This window comes from Hypanus sabinus, unplaced genomic scaffold, assembly GCF_030144855.1.
Source record: "Hypanus sabinus isolate sHypSab1 unplaced genomic scaffold, sHypSab1.hap1 scaffold_444, whole genome shotgun sequence".
Classification (NCBI taxonomy): domain Eukaryota; kingdom Metazoa; phylum Chordata; class Chondrichthyes; order Myliobatiformes; family Dasyatidae; genus Hypanus; species Hypanus sabinus.
In genome coordinates, this window is record NW_026781318.1 from 235,001 (window position 1) to 258,663 (window position 23,663).

At 49.2% G+C, this 23,663-nt stretch overlaps 1 protein-coding gene across 1 annotated transcript in view; it reads right to left on the reverse strand.

Moving 5' to 3' along the window:
• Positions 1-23,663, reverse strand: part of LOC132388966 (uncharacterized) — an 87,521-nt gene that overhangs the window by 1,347 nt on the left and 62,511 nt on the right. The window contains exons 9-11 of the mRNA XM_059961390.1: positions 20,343-20,492; positions 3,202-3,372; positions 1-1,406 (exon numbers count right to left, since the gene is read on the reverse strand). The exon at positions 1-1,406 is cut by the window's left edge and continues 1,347 nt beyond it. Coding sequence (XP_059817373.1) covers positions 1,159-1,406; positions 3,202-3,372; positions 20,343-20,492 — 569 coding nt within the window. The 3' untranslated portion in view covers positions 1-1,158. The remainder of the gene's footprint in view (positions 1,407-3,201; positions 3,373-20,342; positions 20,493-23,663) is intronic.

A 23,663-nucleotide genomic window follows, 5' to 3' on the forward strand; every position in this document is an offset into this window, starting at 1 on the left:
GTGTGTGTGTGAATGTAATCTATCTGTGTGTGTATGAGTGTAGTGTGTGTGTGTGAATGTAATCTATCTGTGTGCGTATGAGTGTAGTGTGTGTGTCTGTGTGTGAATGTAATCTATCTGTGTGTGTATGAGTGTAGTGTGTGTGTTGCTCTGGATTTCGATCATCTGGTGTTCGTACCTTGAGGATGAAGTGAGCCCTGAGCTCACACTACTGGGTCCACACTGTGCAACACCCTATCTCTCTCCCTACTCACCCCTCCCTCTTCTCTCTCTGTCTCCACCAACTCCCCCTCTTCAGGGATGGGGTGGAGAGAGTGCGTCTGGGTGCGAGGGAGGATGAACCAGCCAGCATGCCAAGAGGTGGCTGGCACCAAGCCGATGGGCCAAGTGGCCTCTGGCGGGAAGTGACAGGTGTCCTGCTGACTGTTGTGACACATTGACTCCCATTCCTCACTGCGTGTGACAAGAACAAGACGAGTGCGATTCACAGCCGGGGTCACTTTAATTGTACAGATACAGCACGCTGTTCCCTCCCAGCCAGGGGCTCTGGTTCGTCCCTGGAGACCCTCCTCCCTCCAACCCACTGCTGCTTGGGACACAGGGGTGGCTGCCCCCTGCTTCCGGCTGATGCCACCTCCCACCACCCCCCCACCCCACCCCAACCTCGACAGCAGCATGGGGTGGGCCCTCAACTGTTGACCTCCACAGCCCTGTCCACCACACTTCTTTCACCCGCTGTGTACAATCTCGCACAGCCGACCTTTCCCCATTGACCTTTGCCCAGTTGATCTTTCTAACCTCTTGACCTTCGTGTCATTGGCCTCTCTTCCCCTTGCACTTTACCCTCTTGTCTCTCATCACACTTGACCTTTGCAACTGACCTCCTTCTTCCTTGACCTTTGTTGGTCATTTCTTTCCCTATCATACCTTTGCCCAGTTGACCCCTCTTCCCTTTGACCTTTGCCCAGTTGACCCCACTTCCCCTTGACCTTTGTCCAGTTGGCCTCCCTCACCCCTTGACCTCCTCAAGATGGCACCTGCTCAGGCCCAGTGGTCTAAGCAAGGGGGGAGTAGGGATGGAGGCAGGTTGAGGGAGGATTGGCAGAGGGGACGAGCCTGGATCTCAAGGGCAGGAGGACCTCCCTCCTTCCCCACCCTTCACTCTGTCCACTCATCCTCCTCGGGCTGCAGGGTGGGTGCGGAGAGATGGAGGTCCTGGCCCTCCCTGTGCGTAGCCCCAGCCTTAGGGGGGCGGGGAGGCGGCGAGGGGGGGCACACGCGGATGGACACCAGCGGTAGGAGGTGGTCTCGGCCCAGCACCTCAGAGGCCGTAAGAGTGGGGGGGCCGAGGACAGCCGGTGCTGGAGAATAGGGGATTTCCGAGGAGAGGGGCCGGGGGGCTCCGCCTGCAAAGGGAGAGAGGGTCCTGTCAGTCACGGCCACAGAGGAAGGCCACGCTGTCTCCTTACCCCACTCCCCCTTATTCACCCTCATTTTCCCTCCTAACCCCGCACACCGTCCACTCCCTCTGCCAAAACCCTGCCCACTCACCTGAAACCCAAACTTTCCTCCCTTTCATACCTCGTGCACCCCTCTTTCCCTCCACACTCTACCTCCCACTCGACCCTTTCTTCCCTCTCCCCAGTTATCTCTTCCCCTCTTGCCCAAACCTTCCTCTGCACATTCTCCCCTTCCCCCTCATCGCATCACCCCCTCCCCTTCCATTCTCTCCCCTCCTCTCTCCCTTTCTCTCTATTTCTGCTTTTCCCTATCTCCAAATCCCCTTCCACATTCTCTCTCTCTTCCCTCCCTCCCCAGACCCGTTTTCCTATCCCTCTCTCCCTTCCGTGCTCCCCCTCCTCCACTCCCCACGAGATGCACCATCTTTTCTCATCTCCAGCCACCCCTCCATGCTCCCTCTCCCTCACCGCTCTCTCCCTATCTACCACTCATGTGCTCTCCCCTCTCCATCTCCCCTTTATCAGCCAGTTCTCTCTCCCACCCCTCCATGCTCCCTCTCCCTCACCGCTCTCTCCCTATCTACCACTCACGTGCTCTCCCCTCCCCCTCTCCCTCTTTATCAGCCTGTTCTCTCTCCCACCCCTCCATGCTCCCTCTCCCTCACTGCTCTCTCCCTATCTACCACTCACGTGCTCTCCCCTCCCCCTCTCCCTCTTTATCAGCCTGTTCTCTCTCCCACCCCTCCATGCTCCCTCTCCCTCACCGCTCTCTCCCTATCTACCACTCACGTGCTCTCCCCTCCCCCTCTCCCTCTTTATCAGCCTGTTCTCTCTCCCACCCCTCCATGCTCCCTCTCCCTCACCGCTCTCTCCCTATCTACCACTCACGTGCTCTCCCCTCCCCCTCTCCCTCTCCTCTTTATCAGCCTGTTCTCTCTCCCACCCCTCCATGCTCCCTCTCCCTCACCGCTCTCTCCCTATCTACCACTCACGTGCTCTCCCCTCCCCCTCTCCCTCTCCTCTTTATCAGCCTGTTCTCTCTCCCACCCCTCCATGCTCCCTCTCCCTCACCGCTCTCTCCCTATCTACCTCTCACGTGTTCTCCCCTCTCCCTCTCCTCACTCCTCTTTATCAGCCTGTTCTCTCTCCCACCCCACCATGCTCCCTCTCCCTCACCGCTCTCTCCCTATCTACCACTCACGTGCTCTCCCCTCTCCTTCTCCCCTTTATCAGCCTGTTCTCTCTCCCACCCCTCCATGCTCCCTCTCCCTCACCGCTCTCTCCCTATCTACCACTCACGTGCTCTCCCCTCCCCCTCTCCCTCTCCTCTTTATCAGCCTGTTCTCTCTCCCACCCCTCCATGCTCCCTCTCCCTCACCGCTCTCTCCCTATCTACCACTCACGTGCTCTCCCCTCCCCCTCTCCCTCTCCTCTTTATCAGCCTCTCTCTCCCACCCCTCCATGCTCCCTCTCCCTCACCGCTCTCTCCCTATCTACCTCTCACGTGTTCTCCCCTCTCCCTCTCCTCACTCCTCTTTATCAGCCTGTTCTCTCTCCCACCCCTCTTGCTTCCTCACCTCCTTTGTAGTACACCTCTCTCTCTCTCTCTCTCTCTCTCTCTCTCTCTCTCTCTCTCTCTCTCTCTCTCTCTCTCTCTCTCTCACTCCCTCCCTCCCTCCCTCCCTCCCTCCCCTCATCTTTTCCCCACCACCCTTTTCTCCCACCTCCCCAAACCTCTCACCTGTGTCGAGGGAGCTGACAGCCAGGGAAGAGGCCTGGCTCCAGCTCCTGGGCCTGCTGACACCCTCGTTGGCCAGCCCCTGGCTGAGGCCTGCTCCTGAGGCCTGGGCCTCAGGTATATTCAGCGACCTGCTCTCAGGCGTCAAGTCTGCATGGTCCGTCTCCAACCCGTCTGCAGGGAAGAGGGAGAGCACGTGGGTCAGATGGGGCTGCCCTTGGCATTTCCTGCCGGCTGCTGTTCGAACGCGGGAGGCGTCCCATGAGGTGCAACGTTGCCTCATGGAGAGAGGCATCTCACAGCTCGGCGGCCAGCAACCGGCGGGGTTGTTGCAGAGGTGGGTGCTGGGCCCGCTGTTGTCTCGGTAACAGCACAGAAACAGGCCCTTCAGCCTATCTGCTCTGTGCTGACCACAACAGCATCCTCCCTGCCAGCTCCAGGGGTGACGAATACAGGACAGAGGGCTTTCTGTTTTAATGCACGCAGGTTATGGAATACGATAGGTGATGGTGTAGCACAGTTGCAGACTGGCTGGGGTGATATTGTGGGCATCATTGAGTCACGGCTGAAAGAATATAGTTGAGAGCTTAACATGCAAGAACACCCACTGTTTCAAGAGGGCATGCAAATGGGCGGGGGGGGGGCTCTGTTGGTGAAAACTGAAACGAATGCTCAGGAGGAGGTGACAGGATTGGGAGGATGTCGAACCCTTGTGAAACTGCGGGGATGAAAATGCCCTGAAGGCTGTTGTATAGAGCAACAGTAGTCATGATGTGGGACATGAATTTCAATGGGAAATAGAAAAGGCGTGTCAAGAGGGCAATGTTACAATCACCACGGGGGATTTCAATTTGCAGGTAGATTGGGAAAATCAGGTTGGTGCTGGGTCCCAAAAGAAGGAATTTGTAGAATGCCTGTGAGGTGGCTTTTTAAAGCAGCTCATGGTTGAGCCCACCAGGGGAATTCCGGATTGAGTGTTGGGTAATGTCCCAGATTTGGTTAGGGAGCTTAAGGTTAAGGAAGAGTTTGGAGGCAGAGATCATGATATGATGGAATTGACCCTGCAGCCTGAGAGGGAGAAGCTAAAATCAGATGTATCAGTGGGGTAAAGGGAACTACAGAGGCATGAGAGAGGAGCTGGCCAAAGTTGATTGGAAGTGGACATTAGCAGGGATGTTGGCAGAGCAGCAATGGCTGGAGTTTCTGGGAGTAATTAGGAAGGTGCAGGGTAGAAACATCTAAGAAATGAAATATTGTGAAGGGAGGATAAAGCAACTGTGGCAAGGGAAGTCAAAGACAGCATAAAATCAAAAGAGACGGCAACAATAAAGCAAAAATTAGACCAGAGGATCGTGATGCTTTTAAAAACAAATGGCAACTAAAATGTCATAAGGAGAGAAAAGATGAAATATGAAGGTAGCTAGCCAATGATATCAAAGAGGATCGCAAAAGTTTTCACAAATGTACAAATAATAAAAGACAGGTGAAGAAGGTGCTTGGGGAGCCGGAAGATCTGTGGGGAGCTAAGTCATCTGGGTGGACGACACCCCAGGGCTCTGACTGAGGTGACTGGAGAGATTGTGGAGGCATTAGTACCCATCTTCAAGAATCAATAAATTCTAGAATAGTTCCAGAGACTAGAGAATTGTAAAAGTCACTCCATTCTTTCGGAAGGGAGGGAGGTAGAAGGAAGGAAGTTATAGGCCTGACCTCCGAGGTTGGAATCCACCACTCAGGATGAGGTTTTGGGATACTCGGAGGCACATGAAAAAAATAGGCCAAAGTCAGCAGGGTTTCCTCGAGGGGAAATCTTCCCTGACAAATCTGTTGAAATTCTTTGAAGAAATAACAAGCAGGATAGACAAAGGACAGTCGGCTGATGTGATATGTGTGCTTGGATTTTCAGAAGGCCTTTGACAATGTGCCGCATGAGGGTGCTTAACAAGCTGTGAGCCCATGATGTTACAGGGCAGATTCTGGCATGGATTGGCAGGGGGCAAAGAGTGGGAAAAAAGCGAACCTTTTCCGGCTGGCAGCCGGTGACTAGTGGTGTTCCACAGGGGTTGGTGATGGGACCGATTATTTTCACATTATATGTCAATGACTGGATGATGGAATTGATGGCTTTGTGGCCAAGTTGGTGGACGATGATAGGTGGAGGGGCAGGTGTAGTGTTGAGAAAGTGGAGAGGCTAGAGAAGGGCTTAAAAGATTGAGAGAATAGGCAAAGAAGTGGCAGGTGGAATGTAATATCAGGAAGTGCGTGGTCACGCGCACTGGCAAAAGGAACAGAGGAGTAAGCTATTTTCTAAATGGGGCAAAAATTCAAGAATCAAAGGTGCAAAATGACTTGAGAGCCCCAGCGCAGGATTCCCTAAAGGTTTACGAGTCAGTGGAGTCAGGAAGGCAAAAGAAATGTTGCCATTCATTTCATGGGGGCCAGAATATAAGAGTCAGGGTGTAAGGTTGAGGCTCTATAAAACCCTAGTCACACCATACTTAGAGTATTGTCAGCAGTATTATGTCTCCTTGTGTTTGATGACTCTGGGCCTGTACTCACTGGAGTTTAGAAGAATGAGGGGGGATCTCATTGTATGAGGAGTGTTTGATGACTCTGGGCCTGTACTCAATGGAGTTTAGAAGAATGAGGGGGGATCTCATTGTATGAGGAGTGTTTGATGTCTTTGGGCCTGTACTCACTGGAGTTTAGAAGAATGAGGGGGATCTCATTGTATGAGGAGTGTTTGACGTCTCTGGGACTGTACTCACTGGAGTTTAGAAGAATGAGGGGAGATCTCATTGTATGAGGAGTGTTTGACGCCTCTGGCCCTGTACTCACTGGAGTTTAAAGAATGAGGGGGGATCTCATTGTATGAGGAGTGTTTGATTTCTCTGGGCCTATACTCACTGGAGTTTAGAAGAATGAGGGGGGATCTCGTTGTATGAGTAGTGTTTGACCTCTCTGGGACTGTACTCACTGGAGTTTAGAAGAATGAGGGGAGATCTCATTGTATGAGGAGTGTTGGACGCCTCTGGCCCTGTACTCACTGGAGTTTAAAGAATGAGGGGGGATCTCATTGTATGAGGAGTGATTGATGTTCCTGGGTCTGTACTCACCGGAGTTTAGAAGAATGAGGGGGGATTTCATTGTATGAGGAGTGTTTGATGTCTTTGGGCCTGTACTCACTGGAGTTTAGAAGAATGAGGGGGATCTCATTGTATGAGGAGTGTTTGACGTCTCTGGGACTGTACTCACTGGAGTTTAGAAGAATGAGGGGGGATCTCGTTGTATGAGTAGTGTTTGACGTCTCTGGGACTGTACTCACTGGAGTTTAGAAGAATGAGGGGAGATCTCATTGTATGAGGAGTGTTTGATGTCTCTGGGCCTGTACTCACTGGAGTTTAAAGAATGAGGGGGGATCTCATTGTATGAGGAGTGATTGATGTTCCTGGGTCTGTACTCAACGGAGTTTAGAAGAATGAGGGGGGATTTCATTGTATGAGGAGTGTTTGACGCCTCTGGCCCTGTACTCACTGGAGTTTAAAGAATGAGGGGGGATCTCATTGTATGAGGAGTGATTGATGTTCCTGGGTCTGTACTCAATGGAGTTTAGAAGAATGAGGGGGGATTTCATTGTATGAGGAGTGTTTGATGTCTCTGGGCCTGTACTGGCTGGAGTTTAGAAGAATGAGGGGGGATCTCATTGTATGAGGAGTGTTTGACGTCTCTGGGCCTGTACTCACTGGAGTTTAGAAGAATGAGGGGGGATCTCATTGTATGAGTAGTGTTTGTCGTCTCTGGGCCTGTACTCACTGGAGTTTAGAAGAATGAGGGTGGATCTCATTGTATGAGGATTGTTTGATGTCTCTGGGCCTGTACTCAATGGAGTTTAGAAGAATGAGGGGGGGATCTCGTTGTATGAGTAGTGTTTGACGTCTCTGGGCCTGTACTCACTGGAGTTTAGAAGAATGAGGGAGATCTCATTGTACGAGGAATGTTTGATGTCTCTGGGCCTGTACTCAATGGAATTTAGAAGAATGAGGGGGGATCTCGTTGTATGAGTAGTGCTTGACGTCTCTGGGCCTGTACTCACTGGAGTTTAGAAGAATGATGGGGAGGATCTCATTGTATGAGGAGTGTTTGATGTATGTGGGCCTGTACTCACTGGAGTTTTGTAGAATGTGGAGGGATCTCATTGTACGAGGAGTGTTTGTTGTCTCTGGGCTTGTTCTCACTGGAATTTAGAGGAATGAAGGGGGATCTCATTGTATGAGGAGTGTTTGATGTCTCTGGGCCTGCACTCACTGGAGTTTTGAAGAATGTGGAGGGATCTCATTGTACGAGGAGTGTTTGTTCTCTCTGGGCTTGTTCTCACTGGAATTTAGAGGAATGAAGGGGGATCTCATTGTATGAGGAGTGTTTGACGTCTCTGGGCCTGTACTCAATGGAGTTTAGAAGAATGAGGGGGGATCTCGTTGTATGAGTAGTGCTTGACGTCTCTGGGCCTGTACTCACTGGAGTTTAGAAGAATGATGGGGAGGATCTCATTGTATGAGGAGTGTTTGATGTATGTGGGCCTGTACTCACTGGAGTTTTGTAGAATGTGGAGGGATTTCATTGTACGAGGAGTGTTTGTTGTCTCTGGGCTTGTTCTCACTGGGGTTTAGAGGAATGAAGGGGGATCTCATTGTATGAGGAGTGTTTGACGTCTCTGGGTCTGTACTCACTGGAGTTTAGAAGAATGAGGGGGGGGATCTCATTGTATGAGGAGGTTTTGATGTCTCTGGGCCTGTACTCACTGGAGTTTAGAAGAATGAGGGGGGATCTTGTTGTTGAGGATTGTTTGATGTCTGTGGGCCTGTACTCACTGGAGTTTTGAAGAATGAGGGGGGATCTTGTTGTTGAGGATTGTTTGATGTCTGTGGGCCTGTACTCACTGGAGTTTTGAAGAATGAGGAGGGATCTCATTGTATGAGGAGTGTTTGACATCTCTGGGCCTGTACTCACTGGAGTTTAGAAGAATGAGGGGAGATCTCATTGCATGAGGAGTGTTTGACGTCTCTGGGTCTGTACTCACTGGAGTTTAGAAGAATGAGGGGGGATCTCGTTGTATGAGGAGTGTTTGATGTCGCTGGGCCTGTTCTCACTGGAGTTTAGAAGAATGAGGGGGATCTCATTGTATGAGGAGTGTTTGATGTCTCTGGGCCTGTACTCACTGGAGTTTAGAAGAATGAGGGGGGATCTCGTTGTATGAGGAGTGTTTGATGTCTGTGGGACTGTACTCACTGGAGTTTTGAAGAATGAGGAGGGATCTCATTGTATGAGGAGTGTTTGACGTCTCTGGGACTGTACTCACTGGAGTTTAGAAGAATGAGGGGGGATCTCGTATGAGTAGTGTTTGACGTCTCTGGGACTGTACTCACTGGAGTTTAGAAGAATGAGGGGAGATCTCATTGTATGAGGAGTGTTTGATGTCTCTGGGCCTGTACTCACTGGAGTTTAGAAGAATGAGGGGAGATCTCATTGTATGAGGTGTGTTTGATGTCTCTGGACCTGTACTCACTGGAGTTTAGAAGAATGAGGGGGGATCTCATTGTATGAGTAGTGTTTGTCGTCTCTGGGCCTGTACTCACTGGAGTTTAGAAGAATGAGGGTGGATCTCATTGTATGAGGATTGTTTGATGTCTCTGGGCCTGTACTCAATGGAGTTTAGAAGAATGAGGGGGGGATCTCGTTGTATGAGTAGTGCTTGACGTCTCTGGGCCTGTACTCACTGGAGTTTAGAAGAATGAGGGAGATCTCATTGTACGAGGAATGTTTGATATCTCTGGGCCTGTACTCGCTGGAGTTTAGAGGAATGAAGGGGGATCTCATTGTATGAGGAGTGTTTGATGTCTCTGGGCCTGTACTCACTGGATTTTAGAAGAATGAGGGGGATCTCACTGTATGAGGAGTGTTTGATGTCTCTGGGCCTGTACTCACTGGAGGTTAGAAGAATGAGGGGTTGATCTCATTGTATGAGGAGTGTTTGACGCCTCTGGCCCTGTACTCACTGGAGTTTAAAGAATGAGGGGGGATTTCATTGTATGAGGAGTGTTTGATGTCTCTAGGCCTGTACTGGCTGGAGTTTAGAAGAATGAGGGGGGATCTCATTGTATGAGGAGTGTTTGACGTCTCTGGGCCTGTACTCAATGGAGTTTAGAAGAATGAGGGGGGATCTCGTTGTATGAGTAGTGCTTGACGTCTCTGGGCCTGTACTCACTGGAGTTTAGAAGAATGATGGGGAGGATCTCATTGTATGAGGAGTGTTTGATGTATGTGGGCCTGTACTCACTGGAGTTTTGTAGAATGTGGAGGGATTTCATTGTACGAGGAGTGTTTGTTGTCTCTGGGCTTGTTCTCACTGGGGTTTAGAGGAATGAAGGGGGATCTCATTGTATGAGGAGTGTTTGACGTCTCTGGGTCTGTACTCACAGGAGTTTAGAAGAATGAGGGGGGGGATCTCATTGTATGAGGAGGTTTTGATGTCTCTGGGCCTGTACTCACTGGAGTTTAGAAGAATGAGGGGGAATCTTGTTGTTGAGGATTGTTTGATGTCTGTGGGCCTGTACTCACTGGAGTTTTGAAGAATGAGGGGGGATCTTGTTGTTGAGGATTGTTTGATGTCTGTGGGCCTGTACTCACTGGAGTTTTGAAGAATGAGGAGGGATCTCATTGTATGAGGAGTGTTTGACATCTCTGGGCCTGTACTCACTGGAGTTTAGAAGAATGAGGGGAGATCTCATTGCATGAGGAGTGTTTGACGTCTCTGGGTCTGTACTCACTGGAGTTTAGAAGAATGAGGGGGGATCTCGTTGTATGAGGAGTGTTTGATGTCGCTGGGCCTGTTCTCACTGGAGTTTAGAAGAATGAGGGGGATCTCATTGTATGAGGAGTGTTTGATGTCTCTGGGCCTGTACTCACTGGAGTTTAGAAGAATGAGGGGGGATCTCGTTGTATGAGGAGTGTTTGATGTCTGTGGGACTGTACTCACTGGAGTTTTGAAGAATGAGGAGGGATCTCATTGTATGAGGAGTGTTTGACATCTCTGGGCCTGTACTCAGTGGAGTTTAGAAGAATGAGGGGAGATCTCATTGCATGAGGAGTGTTTGACGTCTTTGGGTCTGTACTCACTGGAGTTTAGAAGAATGAGGGGGGATCTCGTTGTATGAGGAGTGTTTGATGTCGCTGGGCCTGTTCTCACTGGAGTTTAGAAGAATGAGGGGGATCTCATTGTATGAGGAGTGTTTGATGTCTCTGGGCCTGTACGCACTGGAGTTTTGAAGAATGAGGAGGGATCTCATTGTACGAGGAATGTTTGTTGTCTCTGGGCCTGTACTCGCTGGAGTTTACAGGAATGAAGTGGGATCTCATTGTATGAGGAGTGTTTGATGTCTCTGGGCCTGTACTCACTGGATTTTAGAAGAATGAGGGGGATCTCATTGTATGAGGAGTGTTTGATGTCTCTGGGCCTGTACTCACAGGAGGTCAGAAGAATGAGGGGGATCTCATTGTATGAGGAGTGTTTGATGTCTGTGGGCCTGAATTCACTGGAGTTTAAAGAATGAGGGGGGGATCTCATTGTATGAGGAGTGTTTGATGTCTCTGGGCCTCTACTCACTGGATTTTAGAAGAATGAGGGGGATCTCATTGTATGAGGAGTGTTTGATGTCTCTGGGCCTGTACTCACTGGATTTTAGAAGAATGAGGGGGATCTCACTGTATGAGGAGTGTTTGATGTCTCTGGGCCTGTACTCACTGGAGGTTAGAAGAATGAGGGGTTGATCTCATTGTATGAGGAGTGTTTGACGCCTCTGGCCCTGTACTCACTGGAGTTTAAAGAATGAGGGGGGATTTCATTGTATGAGGAGTGTTTGATGTCTCTAGGCCTGTACTGGCTGGAGTTTAGAAGAATGAGGGGGGATCTCATTGTATGAGGAGTGTTTGACGTCTCTGGGCCTGTACTCACTGGAGTTTAGAAGAATGACCGGGGATCTCATTGTATGAGGATTGTTTGATGTCTCTGGGCCTGTACTCAATGGAGTTTAGAAGAATGAGGGGGGATCTCGTTGTATGAGTAGTGCTTGACGTCTCTGGGCCTGTACTCACTGGAGTTTAGAAGAATGATGGGGAGGATCTCATTGTATGAGGAGTGTTTGATGTATGTGGGCCTTTACTCACTGGAGTTTTGTAGAATCTGGAGGGATCTCATTGTACGAGGAGTGTTTGTTGTCTCTGGGCTTGTTCTCACTGGAATTTAGAGGAATGAAGGGGGATCTCATTGTATGAGGAGTGTTTGATGTCTCTGGGCCTGCACTCACTGGAGTTTTGAAGAATGTGGAGGGATCTCATTGTACGAGGAGTGTTTGATGTCTCTGGGCCTGTACTCACTGGAGTTTAGAAGAATGAGGGAGGATTACATTGTATGAGAAGTGTTTGATGTCTCTGGGCCAGTACAGACTGGAGTTTAGAAGAATGAGGGGGGGGGATCTCATTGTATGAAGAGTGTTTGATGTCTCTGGGCCTTTTCTCACTGGGGTTTAGAGGAATGAAGGGGGATCTCATTGTATGAGGAGTGTTTGAAGTCTCTGGGTCTGTACTCACTGGAGTTTAGAAGAATGAGGGGGGGGGATCTCATTGTATGAGGAGGTTTTGATGTCTCTGGGCCTGTACTCACTGGATTTTAGAAGAATGAGGGGGATCTCACTGTATGAGGAGTGTTTGATGTCTCTGGGCCTGTACTCACTGGAGGTTAGAAGAATGAGGGGTTGATCTCATTGTATGAGGAGTGTTTGACGCCTCTGGCCCTGTACTCACTGGAGTTTAAAGAATGAGGGGGGATTTCATTGTATGAGGAGTGTTTGATGTCTCTAGGCCTGTACTGGCTGGAGTTTAGAAGAATGAGGGGGGATCTCATTGTATGAGGAGTGTTTGACGTCTCTGGGCCTGTACTCAATGGAGTTTAGAAGAATGAGGGGGGATCTCGTTGTATGAGTAGTGCTTGACGTCTCTGGGCCTGTACTCACTGGAGTTTAGAAGAATGATGGGGAGGATCTCATTGTATGAGGAGTGTTTGATGTATGTGGGCCTTTACTCACTGGAGTTTTGTAGAATCTGGAGGGATCTCATTGTACGAGGAGTGTTTGTTGTCTCTGGGCTTGTTCTCACTGGAATTTAGAGGAATGAAGGGGGATCTCATTGTATGAGGAGTGTTTGATGTCTCTGGGCCTGCACTCACTGGAGTTTTGAAGAATGTGGAGGGATCTCATTGTACGAGGAGTGTTTGATGTCTCTGGGCCTGTACTCACTGGAGTTTAGAAGAATGAGGGAGGATTACATTGTATGAGAAGTGTTTGATGTCTCTGGGCCAGTACAGACTGGAGTTTAGAAGAATGAGGGGGGGGGATCTCATTGTATGAAGAGTGTTTGATGTCTCTGGGCCTTTTCTCACTGGGGTTTAGAGGAATGAAGGGGGATCTCATTGTATGAGGAGTGTTTGAAGTCTCTGGGTCTGTACTCACTGGAGTTTAGAAGAATGAGGGGGGGGGATCTCATTGTATGAGGAGGTTTTGATGTCTCTGGGCCTGTACTCACTGGATTTTAGAAGAATGAGGGGGATCTCACTGTATGAGGAGTGTTTGATGTCTCTGGGCCTGTACTCACTGGAGGTTAGAAGAATGAGGGGTTGATCTCATTGTATGAGGAGTGTTTGACGCCTCTGGCCCTGTACTCACTGGAGTTTAAAGAATGAGGGGGGATTTCATTGTATGAGGAGTGTTTGATGTCTCTAGGCCTGTACTGGCTGGAGTTTAGAAGAATGAGGGGGGATCTCATTGTATGAGGAGTGTTTGACGTCTCTGGGCCTGTACTCAATGGAGTTTAGAAGAATGAGGGGGGATCTCGTTGTATGAGTAGTGCTTGACGTCTCTGGGCCTGTACTCACTGGAGTTTAGAAGAATGATGGGGAGGATCTCATTGTATGAGGAGTGTTTGATGTATGTGGGCCTGTACTCACTGGAGTTTTGTAGAATGTGGAGGGATTTCATTGTACGAGGAGTGTTTGTTGTCTCTGGGCTTGTTCTCACTGGGGTTTAGAGGAATGAAGGGGGATCTCATTGTATGAGGAGTGTTTGACGTCTCTGGGTCTGTACTCACAGGAGTTTAGAAGAATGAGGGGGGGGATCTCATTGTATGAGGAGGTTTTGATGTCTCTGGGCCTGTACTCACTGGAGTTTAGAAGAATGAGGGGGAATCTTGTTGTTGAGGATTGTTTGATGTCTGTGGGCCTGTACTCACTGGAGTTTTGAAGAATGAGGGGGGATCTTGTTGTTGAGGATTGTTTGATGTCTGTGGGCCTGTACTCACTGGAGTTTTGAAGAATGAGGAGGGATCTCATTGTATGAGGAGTGTTTGACATCTCTGGGCCTGTACTCACTGGAGTTTAGAAGAATGAGGGGAGATCTCATTGCATGAGGAGTGTTTGACGTCTCTGGGTCTGTACTCACTGGAGTTTAGAAGAATGAGGGGGGATCTCGTTGTATGAGGAGTGTTTGATGTCGCTGGGCCTGTTCTCACTGGAGTTTAGAAGAATGAGGGGGATCTCATTGTATGAGGAGTGTTTGATGTCTCTGGGCCTGTACTCACTGGAGTTTAGAAGAATGAGGGGGGATCTCGTTGTATGAGGAGTGTTTGATGTCTGTGGGACTGTACTCACTGGAGTTTTGAAGAATGAGGAGGGATCTCATTGTATGAGGAGTGTTTGACATCTCTGGGCCTGTACTCAGTGGAGTTTAGAAGAATGAGGGGAGATCTCATTGCATGAGGAGTGTTTGACGTCTTTGGGTCTGTACTCACTGGAGTTTAGAAGAATGAGGGGGGATCTCGTTGTATGAGGAGTGTTTGATGTCGCTGGGCCTGTTCTCACTGGAGTTTAGAAGAATGAGGGGGATCTCATTGTATGAGGAGTGTTTGATGTCTCTGGGCCTGTACGCACTGGAGTTTTGAAGAATGAGGAGGGATCTCATTGTACGAGGAATGTTTGTTGTCTCTGGGCCTGTACTCGCTGGAGTTTACAGGAATGAAGTGGGTTCTCATTGTATGAGGAGTGTTTGATGTCTCTGGGCCTGTACTCACTGGATTTTAGAAGAATGAGGGGGATCTCATTGTATGAGGAGTGTTTGATGTCTCTGGGCCTGTACTCACAGGAGGTCAGAAGAATGAGGGGGATCTCATTGTATGAGGAGTGTTTGATGTCTGTGGGCCTGAATTCACTGGAGTTTAAAGAATGAGGGGGGGATCTCATTGTATGAGGAGTGTTTGATGTCTCTGGGCCTCTACTCACTGGATTTTAGAAGAATGAGGGGGATCTCATTGTATGAGGAGTGTTTGATGTCTCTGGGCCTGTACTCACTGGATTTTAGAAGAATGAGGGGGATCTCACTGTATGAGGAGTGTTTGATGTCTCTGGGCCTGTACTCACTGGAGGTTAGAAGAATGAGGGGTTGATCTCATTGTATGAGGAGTGTTTGACGCCTCTGGCCCTGTACTCACTGGAGTTTAAAGAATGAGGGGGGATTTCATTGTATGAGGAGTGTTTGATGTCTCTAGGCCTGTACTGGCTGGAGTTTAGAAGAATGAGGGGGGATCTCATTGTATGAGGAGTGTTTGACGTCTCTGGGCCTGTACTCACTGGAGTTTAGAAGAATGACCGGGGATCTCATTGTATGAGGATTGTTTGATGTCTCTGGGCCTGTACTCAATGGAGTTTAGAAGAATGAGGGGGGATCTCGTTGTATGAGTAGTGCTTGACGTCTCTGGGCCTGTACTCACTGGAGTTTAGAAGAATGATGGGGAGGATCTCATTGTATGAGGAGTGTTTGATGTATGTGGGCCTTTACTCACTGGAGTTTTGTAGAATCTGGAGGGATCTCATTGTACGAGGAGTGTTTGTTGTCTCTGGGCTTGTTCTCACTGGAATTTAGAGGAATGAAGGGGGATCTCATTGTATGAGGAGTGTTTGATGTCTCTGGGCCTGCACTCACTGGAGTTTTGAAGAATGTGGAGGGATCTCATTGTACGAGGAGTGTTTGATGTCTCTGGGCCTGTACTCACTGGAGTTTAGAAGAATGAGGGAGGATTACATTGTATGAGAAGTGTTTGATGTCTCTGGGCCAGTACAGACTGGAGTTTAGAAGAATGAGGGGGGGGGATCTCATTGTATGAAGAGTGTTTGATGTCTCTGGGCCTTTTCTCACTGGGGTTTAGAGGAATGAAGGGGGATCTCATTGTATGAGGAGTGTTTGAAGTCTCTGGGTCTGTACTCACTGGAGTTTAGAAGAATGAGGGGGGGGGGATCTCATTGTATGAGGAGGTTTTGATGTCTCTGGGCCTGTACTCACTGGAGTTTAGAAGAATGAGGGGGGATCTTGTTGTTGAGGATTGTTTGATGTCTGTGGGCCTGTACTCACTGGAGTTTTGAAGAATGAGGGGGGATCTTGTTGTTGAGGATTGTTTGATGTCTGTGGGCCTGTACTCACTGGAGTTTTGAAGAATGAGGAGGGATCTCATTGTATGAGGAGTGTTTGACATCTCTGGGCCTGTACTCACTGGAGTTTAGAAGAATGAGGGGAGATCTCATTGCATGAGGAGTGTTTGACGTCTCTGGGTCTGTACTCACTGGAGTTTAGAAGAATGAGGGGGGATCTCGTTGTATGAGGAGTGTTTGATGTCGCTGGGCCTGTTCTCACTGGAGTTTAGAAGAATGAGGGGGATCTCATTGTATGAGGAGTGTTTGATGTCTCTGGGCCTGTACTCACTGGAGTTTTGAAGAATGAGGAGGGATCTCATTGTATGAGGAGTGTTTGATGTCTCTGGGCCTGCACACACTGGAGTTTAGAAGAATGAGGGGGGATCTCGTTGTATGAGGATTGTTTGATGTCTCTGGGCCTGTACTCGCTGGAGTTTAGATTAATGAGGGGGGGGATCTCATTGTATGAGGCGTGTTTGACGTCTCTGGGCCTGCACACACTGGAGTTTAGAAGAATGAGGGGGGATCTCGTTGTATGAGGATTGTTTGATGTCTCTGGGCCTGTACTCCCTGGATTTTAGAAGAATGAGGGGGATCTCATTGTATGAGGAGGTTTTGATGTCTCTGGGCCTGTACTCACTGGAGTTTAGAAGAATGAGGGGGGATCTTGTTGTTGAGGATTGTTTGATGTCTGTGGGCCTGTACTCACTGGAGTTTTGAAGAATGAGGGGGGATCTTGTTGTTGAGGATTGTTTGATGTCTGTGGGCCTGTACTCACTGGAGTTTTGAAGAATGAGGAGGGATCTCATTGTATGAGGAGTGTTTGACATCTCTGGGCCTGTACTCACTGGAGTTTAGAAGAATGAGGGGAGATCTCATTGCATGAGGAGTGTTTGACGTCTCTGGGTCTGTACTCACTGGAGTTTAGAAGAATGAGGGGGGATCTCGTTGTATGAGGAGTGTTTGATGTCGCTGGGCCTGTTCTCACTGGAGTTTAGAAGAATGAGGGGGATCTCATTGTATGAGGAGTGTTTGATGTCTCTGGGCCTGTACTCACTGGAGTTTTGAAGAATGAGGAGGGATCTCATTGTATGAGGAGTGTTTGATGTCTCTGGGCCTGCACACACTGGAGTTTAGAAGAATGAGGGGGGATCTCGTTGTATGAGGATTGTTTGATGTCTCTGGGCCTGTACTCGCTGGAGTTTAGATTAATGAGGGGGGGGATCTCATTGTATGAGGAGTGTTTGACGTCTCTGGGCCTGCACACACTGGAGTTTAGAAGAATGAGGGGGGATCTCGTTGTATGAGGATTGTTTGATGTCTCTGGGCCTGTACTCCCTGGATTTTAGAAGAATGAGGGGGATCTCATTGTATGAGGAGTGTTTGATGTCTCTGGGCCTGTACTCACTGGAGGTTTTGAAGAATGAGGGGTGGGATCTCATTGTAGGAGGAGTGTTTGATGTCTCTGGGCCTGTATTCACTGAAGTTTAAAGAATGAGGGGGGGATCTCATTGTATGAGGAGTGTTTGACGTCTCGGGGCCTGTACTCACTGGAGTTTAAAGAATGAGGGGGGATCTCATTGTATGAGTAGTGTTTGTCGTCTCTGGGCCTGTACTCACTGGAGTTTAGAAGAATGAGGGGAGATCTCATTGTATGAGGAGTGTTTGACGTCTCTGGGTCTGTACTCACTGGAGTTTAGAAGGATGGGGGGGGATCTCATTGTATGAGGAGTGTTTGATGTCTCTGGGCCTGTACTCACTGGATTTTAGAAGAATGAGGGGTGGGATCTCATTGTAGGAGGAGTGTTTGATGTCTCTGGGCCTGTATTCACTGAAGTTTAAAGAATGAGGGGGGGATCTCATTGTATGAGGAGTGTTTGACGTCTCGGGGCCTGTACTCACTGGAGTTTAAAGAATGAGGGGGGATCTCATTGTATGAGGAGTGTTTGATGTCTCTGGGCCTGTACTCACTGGAGATTAGAAGAATGAGGGGGGGGGATCTCAATGTATGAGGTGTGTTTGATGTCCCTGGGCCTGTACTCACTGGAGTTTAGAAGAATGAGGGGGGATCTCATTGTATGAGGAGTGTTTGATGTCTCTGGGCCTGTACTCACAGGAGTTTTAAGAATGAGGGGGGTATCTCATTGAATCTTATCGAACATTCAAAGCTCTAGATAGAGTGGACGTGGAGAAGATGTTTCCTATAGTGGGGGAGTCTCAGACCACAAAGCGCAGCCTCAGAACAAAGGGACATCTGTTTAGAACAGAGATGAGGAGAAATTTCCTTATCCACAGGGTGGTGAATCTGTGGCATCCATTGCCACAGACGGCTGTGGAAGCCAGGTCAATGGTTATATTTAAAGTGGAGGTTGGTCGGTTCTTGGTTAGTCAGTGTTTCAGAGGGTAGCTCCTGGGTTGTGGGGTTGTTTAAAAATGGACGTCGGTTTTCCAAGGCACTGCGCCTTTAAATTGTGCTGGATGCTACGTAGGCTGACGCCCATGATGGAGCCGACTAATTGCTCCACTTTCTCCAGCTTCCTTCGGTCCTGTCGTAACAGAGATCCCAATGCTGGTCCCTGCGGCATTCAGCTAGTCACTCAGAGAGTCGACCATCAACCTCGGCTTCCGCTTCGCCAGCTCCCCTGATTGAAATGCAGATCAGGACTTTGTTAAACTCCTTCTGAATGTCCCGAACGACAGCCTCCACTGTCCTACCTCCCTCTGTCTCACAACAACCTCTCACTCAGTGTCAGTAAGAGCAAGGAAATGACTGTAGGCTTCAGCAGAGGGAAGTCCATGAGCCAATAATCATCAGAGGTGGAGAGGGTCGGTAACTTTAAATTCCCGGCTGTCACTATCTCAGAGGACCCATCATATGAATATTATTGCTTACGAAAGGACGACAGTGCCTCTACTTGCTTAGGAGTCTGTGGAGGTTTGGGATCTCATTGAAAACCTGGGCAAACTTCTACAGATGTGCAGTGGAAAGTGTGGTGACTGGCTGCGTTACACCCTGGTACGGGAACACCAATGACTCTGAGTGGAAAATCCCACAAAAGGTAGTGGATTGGGCCCCGTACATCACGGGTAAAACCCTCCCAACCATCTCCAGGAAACGTTGTCGCAGGAAAGCATCAGAGATCCTCACCACCCAGGCCACCCTCTTTTCTCACTGCTGCCATCAGGAAGAAGGTACAGGAGCCTCAAGACTCACACCAGCAGGGTCAGGGACAGTTACTACCCCCCAAACATCAGGCTCCTGAACAAAAGGGGACAGTGACTCTCATTCCACTGAGAATCCCACAACCCATGGTCTCACTTTCAGGACTCTTTATCTTGTTATTTCATGCCCTCATTATCTACTGCTATTTATTTATATCTGCATTTGCACAGTTTGTTGTTCACTGATCCTGTTTGCAGTTACTGTTCTATAGATTTGCCGAGCATGCCCGCAATAAAATTAATCTGAGGCTCCTGGACTGTCCTTGAACAGAGCAGCATTTCTCTGCTCGCAATGGTGGGAGCGGGTTCTGTCGCCGCTGTGGGCCGTGTCTCAATCAGCAATGAGTCAGAGTTCAGGAAGGAAGTGGGGACGTGAGGTCACGATGACAGCCTTTCCCTTAGCATCAGCAAAACAAAAGAGCTGGCCATTTGCTTCAGAGGGTAGCTGTTCGAGTTCCTGTGAGTACACATCACCAGTCCCGTCTGTCCTGGGACACGGCAAAGAAAGCCCAGCCGGAGGCCGAGGAAATGTGGCAAGGCCCCGTCGACCCTCGCTGATCGTTATCAACGTACCACAGAAAGCATCGCGGCTCTGCACAACAACTGCTCTGTCTGTGACCGTGAGACACTGCAGAGAGTTGTGGGCACAGCTAGGTACATCACGGAAACCAGCCTCCCCTCCACCTACTCTCTCTACACTTCCGACTGCCTCTGTGAAGCACCCAGTACAATCAAAAACCCCCACCCACCCCGGACATTCTCTCCTCTCCCCCTCCCATCGGGCAGTAGATACAGAAGTCTGAAAGCACGTACCACCAGGCTCAAGGACAGCTGCTACCCCCACTGTCATCAGACTCTTGAACAGACATCTTGTACAACAATTGTCAGAACATGGAATTGTCCCGTAAGATCGGCTTTTGACCTCACACTCTACCTAGTGAGAGCCTGCACTGCACTTTCTTTGCAGCTGCGACACTCTATTCTGCATTCTGTTATTCTTTGACCTTGTTCCACCTCAATACACTGTGTGAACGAAATACAAGATTGTCACTGTATCTTGGTAGACGTCAACAATAATAAACCAATTCCAATTCTGTTATTGTTTGTCCTTGTTCTGCCTCAACACACTGTGTAATGATGTGATCTGTGTGAACGATATACAAGACAAGATTGTCACTGTATCTCGGTACACGTCAACAATAATAAACCAATTCCCAATTCTAACCCATGCTTTTGATTCAGCCTGGTTCTCTCCCCAGCACTCATCCCGAACCTCCAGGGGAGGTGCTAGAGAGCGGACAGTAGGACCCAGCACAGGACAGGTGGGGGTGATGGTGACAGCTGAGACAAAACATACCTTCGTCCATGACATCAGTTGCCCGGAGATCGGGATTGTGGCAGTTCTGGGCCCCGACAGGCATCTGACTGAGGATCTCACTGACTGTCATGTGGGGATATGGGCGGAGATTCTCGTACACCAGCGTCTGGGGCAGGCTACGTGAGCTGCCTGTCAGGGAAGGAGGGGTGGAGGGAAAGAGTGGGGTGATGTAGAAGGGGTGAGGGAAGAGGACAGGAGTGAGTGATATGACACAGCACAAAACCCAGATGCTGTCTCCCCATTCAGACATTGACAGTAAACCCCAGACGCTGTCTCCCCATTCAGACATTGACACTAAACCCCAGACGTTGTCTCCCCATTCAGACATTGACACTAAACCCCAGATGCTGTCTCCCCATTCAGACATTGACACTAAACCCCAGACGCTGTCTCCCCATTCAGACATTGACACTAAACCCCAGACGTTGTCTCCCCATTCAGACATTGACACTAAACCCCAGACACTGTCTCCCCATTCAGACATTGACAGTAAATCCCAGATGCTGTCTCCCCATTCAGACATTGACAATAAACCCCAGACGCTGTCTCCCCATTCAGTCATTGACACTAAACCCCAGACGCTGTCTCCCCATTCAGACATTGACACTAAACCCCAGATGCTGTCTCCCCATTCAGACATTGACACTAAACCCCAGACGTTGTCACACCATTCAGACATTGACACTAAACCCCAGACGTTGTCTCCCCATTCAGACATTGACACTAAACCCCAGATGCTGTCTCCCCATTCAGTCATTGACACTAAACCCCAGACGCTGTCTCCCCATTCAGACATTGACACTAAACCCCAGACGTTGTCTCCCCATTCAGACATTGATAGTAAACCCCAGATGCTGTCTCCACATTCAGACATTGACACTAAACCCCAGACGCTGTCTCCCCATTCAGACATTGACACTAAACCCCAGACACTGTCTCCCCATTCAGACATTGACACTAAACCCCAGACGCTGTCTCCCCATTCGGACATTGACACTAAACCCCAGATGCTGTCTCCCAATTCAGACATTGACACTAAACCCCAGACGCTGTCTCCCCATTCAGACATTGATAGTAAACCCCAGAAGCTGTCTCCCCATTCAGACATTGAAAGAAAACCCCAGACGCTGTCTCCCCATTCAGACATTGAAACTAAACCCCAGACACTGTCTCCCCATTCAGACATTGACACTAAACCCCAGATGCTGTCACCCCATTCAGACATTTACACTAAACCCCAGACATTGTCTCCCCATTCAGACATTAACAGTAAACCCCAGACGCTGTCTCCCCTTTCAGACATTGACACTAAACCCTAGTCTCTGTCTCCCCATTCAGGCATTGACACTAAACCCCAGACACTGTCACCCCATTCAGACATTTACACTAAACCCCAGACACTGTCTCCCCATTCAGACATTAACAGTAAACCCCAGACGCTGTCTCCCCTTTCAGGCATTACTAAACCCCAGATGCTGTCACCCCATTCAGACATTGACACTAAACCCCAGACGCTGTCTCCCCATTCAGACATTGACACTTAATCCCAGACACTGTCTCCCCATTCAGACATTTACACTAAACCCCAGTCTCTGTCTCCCCATTCAGACATTGACACTAAACCCCAGTCTCTGTCTCCCCATTCAGACATTGACACTAAACCCCAGACGCTGTCTCCCCATTCAGACATTGACACTAAACCCCAGACGCTGTCTCCCCATTCAGACATTGACACTAAACCCCAGACGCTGTCTCCCCTTTCAGACATTGATAGTAAATCGCAGATGCTGTCACCCCATTCAGACATTGATTTAAACCGCACAGGCTGTCTCCCCATTCAGACATTGACACTAAGCCCCAGACGCTGTCTTCCCATTAGGACATTGACACTAAACCCCAGACGCTGTCTCCCCATTCAGACATTGAAAGAAAACCCCAGACGCTGTCTCCCCATTCAGACATTGACACTAAACCCCAGACGCTGTCTCCCCATTCAGACATTGACACTAAACCCCAGATGTTGTCTCCCCATTCAGACATTGACACTAAACCCCAGATGCTGTCTCCCCTTTCAGACATTGACACTAAACCCCAGATGCTGTCTCCCCTTTCAGACATTGACACTAAACCCCAGACACTGTCTCCCCAATCAGACATTGACAGTAAACCCCAGACGCTGTCTCCCCTTTCAGGCATTACTAAACCCCAGATGCTGTCTACCCATTCAGACATTTACACTAAACCCTAGTCTCTGTCTCCCCATTCAGACATTTACACTAAACCCCAGACGCTGTCTCCCCTTTCAGACATTGACACTAAACCCCAGACACTGTCTCCCCATTCAGACATTGACAGTAAACCACAGACGCTGTCTCCCCTTTCAGGCATTGACACTAAACCCCAGACGCTGTCTCCCCATTCAGACATTGACACTAAACCCCAGACACTGTCTCCCCATTCAGACATTGATAGTCAACCCCAGACGCTGTCTCCCCTTTCAGGCATTACTAAACCCCAGACGCTGTCTCCCCATTCAGACATTGACACTAAACCCCAGACACTGTCACCCCATTCAGACATTGACACTAAACCCCAGACGTTGTCTCCTCATTCAGACATTGACACTAAACCCCAGACACTGTCTCCCCATTCAGACATTGACACTAAACCCCAGACACTGTCACCCCATTCAGACATTTACACTAAACCCCAGACACTGTCTCCCCATTCAGACATTAACAGTAAACCCCAGACGCTGTCTCCCCTTTCAGGCATTACTAAACCCCAGATGCTGTCACCCCATTCAGACATTGACACTAAACCCCAGACGCTGTCTCCCCATTCAGACATTGACACTTAATCCCAGACACTGTCTCCCCATTCAGACATTTACACTAAACCCCAGTCTCTGTCTCCCCAGTCAGACATTGACACTAAACCCCAGTCTCTGTCTCCCCATTCAGACATTGACACTAAACACCAGACACTGTCTCCCCATTCAGACATTGATAGTAAATCGCAGATGCTGTCACCCCATTCAGACATTGATATAAACCGCACAGGCTGTCTCCCCATTCAGACATTGACACTAAACCCCAGACGCTGTCTCCCCATTCAGACATTGACACTAAACCCCAGACACTGTCTCCCCATTCAGACATTGACAGTAAACCCCAGACGCTGTCTCCCCTTTCAGGCATTACTAAACCCCAGATGCTGTCTACCCATTCAGACATTTACACTAAACCCTAGTCTCTGTCTCCCCATTCAGACATTTACACAAAACCCCAGATGCTGTCT